We start from the raw sequence: 10,228 nt of genomic DNA, 5'->3' as shown, positions 1-10,228 counted from the left end.
AGGCAGCTGAAAAATCTGATGTCGTAGCCTCCCCAGTACTGAGTTTGTTTGACACTATCTTCAGTTAGTATGATGTCTTTGGCTCATGAAAAGGCCTTTAATACTCAGGTTTTCACAGGCCATTTTATGGTGGAGGTCTGTGAGCATTTTCATGACATTTGGTTTGCTGGCCGACAACATCTCAAAGTCAATCATGGATAGTTTTACTAATATCAATCTGCTCACTGTCATTTTGACTTTTGTGTATTGCTAAAGGGTGTATATTTTTTGACATATATTTGCTTTTGAAAATAATGAAAATGACCGCCATTTTGAATTGTCTTCTCGGCAGTTACATTTACATAAAAATTAACACCGAATGTGTCCATTTACGGCCAATCTTGATACTTTTTATGTTTTTTGACACTTGTATCTTCTAGAGTGGTGACTCGGGCACAAAACAGGTGATTTTGTATGGTCATGTCGTGATAAGATAATGTTTTATAGCTTACTCTTTGAGACGAGATTTTGTTTCCTGTTTACTTCTAGAGTGACAACATGTTACATGGAATAACTTGATATTACCCAGAATTCAAAAATGGCTGCCACGATGGCCACCATTGTAGTTTTAGTGCCTATACAGAGCAGAGAACTAACAAACAATTCAGTTGGTGTCACATGTTTAACACAGTTTAGAAAGAAACAAACTTCAATGTTATGGTTAATAAAAGCTATACATTCCTAAACTATTTGATGAAATAACAGTATCCAAAGTATTAGAAAACTATGCTTCACGATCGATAACTGCCTCTAAACTCTCGTAGTAGCTATTCATATGGTCTGTCAGATAACTGTTAATCACTTTTGATACATTCAGAAGCTTACAATTTGTTCAGTTTATCTGCTTTGATATAGATCTCTCTCTGATGACATACTGACTTTATTGCATTTACTGTGTCAGTTCAACCAATCCATGGGGAGCAGCGTCTCTCGACATCAGAACACCAGAATAGGGATACGCTGACCATCACAAATGCTCCAACCATGGTCAGCTGGTTAAGGAATGTGATTGGCAAACATGCTCTTGGTTGTTTACTTGCGCAATGTAATATTCTAGACTGTTGGATGTTGGTGGGAGCTTTTCATTTAATGTCTTGTCTCATCTACAGACACCACTTGATTGTTTAGTACATACATTGAACTAAAGGTCTGTGCGATGTGATCTAGTAATGTTGATAGGCTTTTGTATTGTAAGTTCTGGTTTGTAGACATTAGGATACCCCCGTGTATTGATCTGTTTTAATGTTGAACTTGTTTCGTGATGTATTTCTGTGTTGGCGGTGTTCAGCAGTGCATGGCAGTGTATGGCTAAAAATAAGCACTCCGACAAAGCGATAAAGTCGTGCACATCCGATTTCCATGGACAAAAACAATTCTTCTCGAGTTCACAAGTTTCACAAACAAAACAGCAAAACAAACAAGTACAATTGGACCAGCTGTGCGGATTATGTTTTATTAATGTCATCATTCCCAACATGGAACAGTACCAAATCCTCGAACATAAACACCAACATTGTTGTCGCAGAATGTGTGTCTAAATTGATCCTGATCAAATTTGAGATTTGAACAAGGTCAAAGGTAACTGAAGCCCGACACGTAAAACCAGAGATAAAAAAAACATTTTTGAGAAAAAAACTCTGGAACCGTGTTCCCTCAACGTATGCAACGCTACCTATTCTACTGGAGGGTTTACAGTAGTAGACAAGCAGAGTACATTGTCACAAAATGTCCGAACATCCACATGCTGCTCCAGAAGAATCCTTGATCCACTTCTGTCCATGGAATGTCTTCTTGGCAGTCGTCCTGCCTCTGGGGGACTTCAGGGTCCATTTCCGCCCCCAGGACGATGGCATCCACGCTCCTGATAACAAAGGTAAACATATTTTACATCATTTGTACTGTGTGCATAAATGCAAAATATATTATTCCACAAGAACATATCTCAAACACGAAAATCAAGTTGTGACTTGGCTGTAGACAACATTGTACACAAGGAGGCACTTTATGTTTTCTTTAAAAGATCATTTGGAAGAACACAGTGGCTTCTGCTAATAAAGGTAAACAGTATTCTGTATCATAATTTATATTTCCAGCACATATTAAGACTGCATGAGTGTCGTTTTCACATTGCTTTTACCAGCATACCAGCATACCAGCATACCAGCTATATCACGGTGAGAAACAACAAATATCGGCTCCACACATCATTCAGATATGGAAAATCGAAATAGGTTTGTTTGGAGCGCTTTAACCATTCGGTTTGGAGCGCTTTAACCATTCGGTTATTCGACGATCTCCTTACATTTAAATACAAAGCAAATATATCGGGACGTGAAAAACAAAATTTAATTGAAGTTTTAAACTGAAATAGTGAATGCTTTACCAGCAGGTGTCCAGTACACCGACTTTCAAAGTGACCATCCGGGACTTGCTTTGTCTCGAACTACCTACTGAAGGACGGAATGGTGGGTTAACACTAAGTTTTACTATCTATAGATAGCATCGTACAGGGCATGCACGAAGGGGGCCCTATCTACACTAACCCCTAATCTACCAGTCAAGTGCAGTCAGCATTGGGTCTACTGGGGGTGCTGAAAAGACTGGGGCCACAGAGTGTGCCAACCCTAAACTAGCTGGGTTGCTGTAACAACCATCCTGACTGTACAGTCAGGCCCTAGCACCGAACCTACTCCATGTACGCTCGGCAGGGGGCTACGCGGAGAGCAGACGCACAATGGAGCCACCATGAGACAAAAGCTCACCCCATCGGACCCTCCGAAAGTCAGTGTACTAAAGTCCAGGTGGAAGGGTTTAGAGTGACACAACACCAAATCCAGAGTGTGCCAGGGTTCCTGCGTCTGAAAGAAATGAGTTATGCATAAGCATCAGTAATCACATTTCTCGCGTTTGTAGATTGGATTAACAACAGCGAGAAAGTGTGGTTTTCTGCCGCTTTGGGCAATATTCCAGCGACGGGCCTCATAAGTAGGCGTGGGGCATAGTATTTAAGAGAGGACTCGAACACTGACACTAAACATGACGTGCCAACACTTGAACAACTAGGCTACACTACCACTCCGTTTACATGCAGAAACCAGTATCAACCTTTCCCATCTATACCTAAATGGCTGTGTACTATACTGGTCGTGAGAGGCGACTAACGGGATCGGGTGGTCAGACTCGCTGACTTCTTGGTTGAAACATGTCATCGGTTCCCATTTGCGCAGATCGATGCTCGTGTTGTTGATCACTGGATTGTCTTGTCCAGACTCGATTATTTACAGACCGTCACCTTATAGCTGAATATTGCTGAGTGCGGCGTAAAACTAAACTCACTCACTCCTAAATGGCTGTATACTATGAGAGAATTAGTGTGCATTATATATGAAACAAATATTTTCTTCCAAATAGAGTTGAAAACACCTGCCTGTCTGGTCCTCTGTCACCCTTCCGAAGAATCCATGGTCGACGTCTATCCATGGAAAATATCTTCTTGGCAGTCGTCCTGCCTCTGGGGGACTTCAGGGTCCATTTCCGCCCCCAGGACGATGGCATCCAGGTTCCTAATAGTAACGATAACGAATAGGTTAATGTTTCATATCACTGATACTTACTACATAGATAATAAATATTAAAAGCATATGCTTTTTGGTCAGGAAAACGCTGTAACCTGAAACACAAGTTGTAACTTGCTCATGACGTCATTGTCAACAAGAATATATTGCATGTTGTCTTTAAAAGATAGTTTGGAGAACTTGCCCTCCTGGTAGTCTGGCGGCTTTGTGGTCGTTGTCCTGCCGCCAGAAGAGACCTTGATCCACTTCTGTCCACGGAATATCTTCTTGGCAGTCGTCCTGCCTCTGGGGGACTTCAGGGTCCTTTCCGCCCCCAGGAAGATGGCATCCCTGCTCATAACAGTAAAGAGAATATAGTTTACATCGCTGGCACTTACTGTGTGCATAAATGCAACTTATATGCCTACACGTAAAATCTCAAACATGAAACTCAAGTTGTAATTTTGCAGTAGACGTCATGATAAACAAGGATGCATTGCATGTTATGGTTTATTCAAAAGATTGTTTGAAAGGAACAGTTGCATGCGTAAGCAACGGTTCTACTTAAAAAGGCAAAGAACACTTTACATAATTTATGCTTCTCACACAGATTATGACTGCATGAGTGTCCTTTTACACCGCTTTCAGCAATATACTAGCAATATCACGGTGAAAAACAACAAATATCGGCTCCACACATCATTCAGATATGGGAAATGGAAATAGGGTTGTTTGGAGCGTCATGAGCGAACGCTTTAACCGTTCGGTTATTCGACGATCTCCTTACATTTAAATACAAAGCAAATATGTCGGGACGTGAAAAACAAAATTTAATTGAAGTTTTAAACTGAAATAGTGAATGCTTTACCAGCAGGTGTCCAGTACACTGACTTTCAAAGTGACCATCCGGGACTTGCTTTGTCTCGAACTACCTACTGAAGGACGGAATGGTGGGTTAACACTAAGTTATACTATCTATAGATAGCATCGTACAGGGCATGCACGAAGGGGGCCCTATCTACACTAACCCCTAATCTACCAGTCAAGTGCAGTCAGCATTGGGTCTACTGGGGGTGCTGAAAAGACTGGGGCCACAGAGTGTGCCAACCCTAAACTAGCTGGGTTGCTGTAACAACCATCCTGACTGTACAGTCAGGCCCTAGCACCGAACCTACTCCATGTACGCTCGGCAGGGGGCTACGCGGAGAGCAGACGCACAATGGAGCCACCATGAGACAAAAGCCCATCCCATCGGACCCTCCGAAAGTCAGTGTACTAAAGTCCAGGTGGAAGGGTTTAGAGTGACACAACACCAAATCCAGAGTGTGCCAGGGTTCCTGCGTCTGAAAGAAATGAGTTATGCATAAGCATCAGTAATCACATTTCTCGCGTTTGTAGATTGGATTAACAACAGCGAGAAAGTGTGGTTTTCTGCCGCTTTGGGCAATATTCCAGCGACGGGCCTCATAAGTAGGCGTGGGGCATAGTATTTAAGAGAGGACTCGAACACTGACACTAAACATGACGTGCCAACACTTGAACAACTAGGCTACACTACCACTCCGTTTACATGCAGAAACCAGTATCAACCTTTCCCATCTATACCTAAATGGCTGTGTACTATGAGAGAATGAGTGTGCACTGTATATTAAACAAATATCCATGAAGATGCATATTTTCTTCCAAATAGATATGGAAACACTTACCTGTCTGGTCCTCTGACGCCCTTCCGAAGAATCCTTGAAGTCGTCCTACCTCTACAGGATTTCAAGACTTTCTGTCCCCACGACGAATATTTCACATCACTATAGGTGGGTGCTCAAACTCCAAGCGGGCTTCAGTCGCTCGCTTCGGGTCGCTCGCTTACGCAACCTAATCCCAGTCGCCGAACCCGAAACAAAGGATTAGAGCTATTGAAAGCACCTCAATCACAAGTGTTTGCACAGAGGCATGTTTTCTTATTTAGCGTGAGCCAAGTAAGACCTGGTAATATTCATTATTGAAACAAAACGAAACAAAATTTTCTTTCATTAATTACAGATTTATTTATGTAAGACAATATAGCTAAAACATAATCAACGGCTAATACAATACAGGTATAACCCATTGTAAATTTAAAATTACAAGTTAAACCGAAAGTGACATAGGTGTATGGAACATTCAATGTAAATAAATTAAAACAAACTGTCGTCCGTGGGTGGGAATGTTGTAAATTGTGATGTGCTTATCACTGCTCATCGCTTTCGTGACTCACTCGTGTTATTCTGCGATTACAGTCCGTTTGCCGTGAAAGTGTACCGATGAATGTCTCTTTAAACAAAAACGTAAATCGAATAAAATGAAATTACGATGGCAAATTTCTTATAATTTTATACCTTGCCAATTGAACATTTAATTCTCAGAATTTTATTCAACTTAAGATGAAAGTTGTTAAGCAAACGATCATAATTTCAAATCACTTTCTTTGTTTGTATTACAGGGGGTTTGGGGTGCACATTAAATAAAACGTCGAGAAGTTGGGTTGGTCTAAGTTAACGCTCATCACGTACCGCACGTGAACTTGTTTCACTGTTCTAACTGCTGCGCTTACCTCCTTGCAATACAAACCAGTGATAACGATTTGAATCTATAATCGTTTGTTAAACAACTTTTATCCTAAGTTGAATAAAATTCTAAGACTTAAATTTTCAGTTGCAAGATAAAATCACGTGGATTCGAAATATTAATTTCACTATGTCTGGTTTACGTTTTGTTTGAAGTAAAAAAATCATCTCAACATCGTACACCACAAAACATGTAAATGAGACACCACCATCACATTCACAAATGCATGGGGCACCACCACCGGCATTACATGGGACACCAAAACATCCACCAATGCATGGTGCACCACCACCGGCGTACATGAGTACACCACAACATCCACCAATGCATGTCGCACCACCACTGGCATACACGAGTACACCACAACATTCACCAATGCCTGGGGCACAACCACCGGCATACATGAGTACACCACAACATCCACCAATGCGTAGGGCACCGCCACCGGCATACATGAGTACATAACAACATCCACCAATGCTTGGTGCACCACCACAGGCATACGTGAGACATAACCATCACATCCACCAATGCATGGCACACCGCTACTGACATACATGAGTACACCACAACATCCACCAATGCATGGGGCACCACCACTGGCATACATGAGTACACCACAACATCCACCAATGCGTAGGGCACCGCCACCGGCATACATGAGTACATAACAACATCCACCAATGCTTGGTGCACCACCACAGGCATACGTGAGACATAACCATCACATCCACCAATGCATGGCACACCGCTACTGACATACATGAGTACACGACAACATCCACCAATGCATGGGGCACCACCACTGGCATACATGAGTACACCACAACATCCACCAATGCGTAGGGCACCACCACCGGCATACATGAGTACATAACAACATCCACCAATGCTTGGTGCACCACCACAGGCATACGTGAGACATAACCATCACATCCACCAATGCATGGCACACCGCTACTGACATACATGAGTACACGACAACATCCACCAATGCATGGGGCACCACCACTGGCATACATGAGTACACCACAACATCCACCAATGCGTAGGGCACCACCACTGGCATACATGAGTACACGACAACATCCACCAATGCATGGGGCACCACCACTGGCATACATGAGTACACCACAACATCCACCAATGCGTAGGGCACCGCCACCGGCATACATGAGTACATAACAACATCCACCAATGCTTGGTGCACCACCACAGGCATACGTGAGACATAACCATCACATCCACCAATGCATGGCACACCGCTACTGACATACATGAGTACACGACAACATCCACCAATGCATGGGGCACCGCCACCGGCATACATTAGTACATAACAACATCCACCAATGCGTAGGGCACCGCCACCGGCATACATGAGCACACCACAACATCCACCAATGCTTCGTGCACCGCCACGAGCATACATGAGCACACCACAACATCCTCCAATGCATGGCGCAACGCCACCGGCATACATGAGTACACCACAACATCCACCAATGCATGGCACAACGCCACCGGCATACATGAGTACACCACAACATCCTCCAATGCATGGCACAACGCCACCGGCATACATGAGTACACCACAACATCCACCAATGCATGGCACAACGCCACCGGCATACATGAGTACACCACAACATCCACCAATGCATGGCACAACGCCACCGGCATACATGAGTACACCACAACATCCACCAATGCATGGCACAACGCCACGAGCATACATGAGTACACCACAACATCCACCAATGCATGGCACAACGCCACCGGCATACATGAGTACACCACAACATCCTCCAATGCATAGCGCACCACCACCGGCATACATGAGTACACCACAACATCCACCAATGCATAGCGCACCACCACCGGCATACATGAGTACACCACAACATCCTCCAATGCATAGCGCACCACCACCGGCATACATGAGCACACCACAACATCCACCAATGCATGGCACAACGCCACCGGCATACATGAGTACACCACAACATCCTCCAATGCATAGCGCACCACCACCGGCATACATGAGTACACCACAACATCCACTAATGCATGGCACACCGCCACCGACTTACAGAAGTACACCACAACATCCACCAATGCATGGCACACTGTCACCAGCATACATATATATAGTTGCCTTTTATGGCAAGCATGGGTTGCTGAAGGCCTATTCTACCCCGGGACCTTCACGGGTCGTTATTTTAGGGAAGAATACTGATGGGTGTTTGAAACCCGTGTTTCAATGCACGATGTTCGAAAGAGTGGAATGCTATGAGCATTATTTCTGAGGGAGAATGTAATGATGCTTAATCAGAGGTTGGATGCGGTTCAACTTGTCAACAAATGACATGCCTTTGGGTGTGTTTGTGATGCCGTACATCGGCTATGCTTGGTTTCGGCAGTGTTTGACAGGCCTAAACACGTCCTTGAAATGAGAGAGCGAGTAAGTTTAGTTTTACGCCGCACTCAGCAATATTCCAACTATATGGCGGCGGTCTGTCAATAATCGAGTCTGGACCAGACAATCCAGTGATCAACAACATGAGCATCGATCTGGAAACCGAAGTGTCAACCAAGTCAGCAAGCCTGACCACCCGATCCCGTTGGTCGCCTCTTACGACAAGCAATGTTGCCTTTTATGGCAAGCATGGATTGCTGAAGGCCTATTCTACCCCGGGACCTTCACGGGTCACGTCCTTTAAATATGATCGGAATCATACAATAGAATTGTGACAGATATCTCTTATTATTATGGGTCTTTTGGGTCTTTTTAACAAATACAAACATAAACCAAACATACATAACCGCAGGTCTCGGATCACGAAAAGAGTGAGACTCCTCATTTTTGTCCTGACAGTTCCGCTGGAGTTACACACAAACGCACAGATAAAAAGAACAAGTGACAGACTCTCAGTAACACCGCGTTGTTCACACTCAAACGTCTCTCTCCATGGCAGAAAAATCAAAGTTGCAGTATGGAGTCGATATCCTTGAAAAGTCACCGTCCCCATGTTAGGTTAGAATAAAGCTTGTATTTACAGCGGGACTCTGCGACATGGCGTTTTGCATGTTTTAGTAGAGGTGACCACGCTACAATGAGACACAGATACAACGTCTCTTTGAAGATTGTGTGACTGAGTATGGTTTTACGATGTATTTGGCAAAATTCCAGCAACATAATGGCAGGAGACATCTGAAATGGGCTTCACACATTGTACCCATGAGGGGAATCGAACCCTCATCTTTTTTTTCCAAGGATTCCGTAACTGCCAGAACTGTCCGACGTGTTGCCATCAGACATTCCACAGATCCCCTGTCACTGCCCCAGCTCAAGGCAATATCAAACCAATCAGTTTCTTGTCGGCATCATGAAGTCACTGTATTTGTAAATGCACGAGACTAAACTGAAGCAAGTTCAGATTTCCCCAGGTTCTGAATTTCGCGGCTTTTAATACATATATTTCATACGGTACATTTATTTATGTTATGTGTTAATATTCAGAAACCAAATGTACGTCTGTAAGACAGGATACGTTACTGTGTTTTCTGTCTTTTCTACCTTCGGTGAGTTTTAAGCATCAACCTTGGTCGCATTGGTTTAGGTCACATTGGCATAATCCCAGCCATATAGTGACGAGTCTAAGATGAGCATACGTATTCATTACATTATTACTTACAAACATTACATTATTACTTACAAACATTACATTATTACTTACAATACATTATTACTTACAAACATTACATTATTACTTACAAACATTACATTATTACTTACAAACATTACGTTATTACTTACAAACAGCAAATATGAAAGCACCAAGTTCAAAAACAAGCAATCCGTCATTCACCTTTGATAGGAACATCTTATGGTACAGCTCAACTTCCATCGGGTAGCCATCAGTGAGATGTCTGCTGACGCGGGGATAAGTCAGATTTATCTCTTCATAACGTGAGTCCCCTCCAGTTGAAAAGTCCACAGAGTTAAGCAGAATATGCTTGATGGTGAA

General features: G+C 43.2%; 1 protein-coding gene across 4 annotated transcripts; it reads right to left on the bottom strand.

Moving 5' to 3' along the window:
• Nucleotides 1-1,471: 1,471 nt before the first annotated feature.
• Nucleotides 1,472-10,228, bottom strand: LOC137294758 (uncharacterized). Of its 4 annotated transcripts, none has more exons than XM_067825865.1 (7): nucleotides 10,070-10,228; nucleotides 5,300-5,465; nucleotides 4,462-4,936; nucleotides 3,799-3,944; nucleotides 3,467-3,602; nucleotides 2,423-2,897; nucleotides 1,472-1,900 (listed from the first exon to the last, which is right to left on the bottom strand). In XM_067825865.1, exons 3-6 carry the CDS (start codon nucleotides 4,497-4,499, stop codon nucleotides 2,822-2,824), a joined length of 396 nt encoding a protein of 131 aa, XP_067681966.1. In that variant the 5' UTR covers nucleotides 4,500-4,936; nucleotides 5,300-5,465; nucleotides 10,070-10,228; the 3' UTR covers nucleotides 1,472-1,900; nucleotides 2,423-2,821. The 4 variants fall into 4 exon arrangements, with proteins under 4 accessions (XP_067681966.1, XP_067681968.1, XP_067681967.1 ...); XM_067825867.1 differs by lacking the exon at nucleotides 10,070-10,228 and adding an exon at nucleotides 10,018-10,065; XM_067825866.1 differs by lacking the exon at nucleotides 10,070-10,228 and adding an exon at nucleotides 5,848-5,886.

This window comes from Haliotis asinina, chromosome 8, assembly GCF_037392515.1.
Source record: "Haliotis asinina isolate JCU_RB_2024 chromosome 8, JCU_Hal_asi_v2, whole genome shotgun sequence".
NCBI lineage: Eukaryota > Metazoa > Mollusca > Gastropoda > Lepetellida > Haliotidae > Haliotis > Haliotis asinina.
The sequence above is the reverse complement of the archived record's forward strand: the minus strand, read 5'-3'. Positions and strand labels throughout refer to the sequence as shown.

Coding starts and splice junctions, on each gene's coding strand:
- LOC137294758 (XM_067825865.1), bottom strand. CDS start 4,499: ATGGTCACTTTGAAAGTCAGTGTACTGGACACCTGCTG. Junction 3,603..3,798: donor GCCGCCAGACTACCAGGAGG/GCAAGTTCTCCA, acceptor CGTTACTATTAG/GAACCTGGATGCCATCGTCC. Junction 2,898..3,466: donor GGTGACAGAGGACCAGACAG/GCAGGTGTTTTC, acceptor CATTTCTTTCAG/ACGCAGGAACCCTGGCACAC.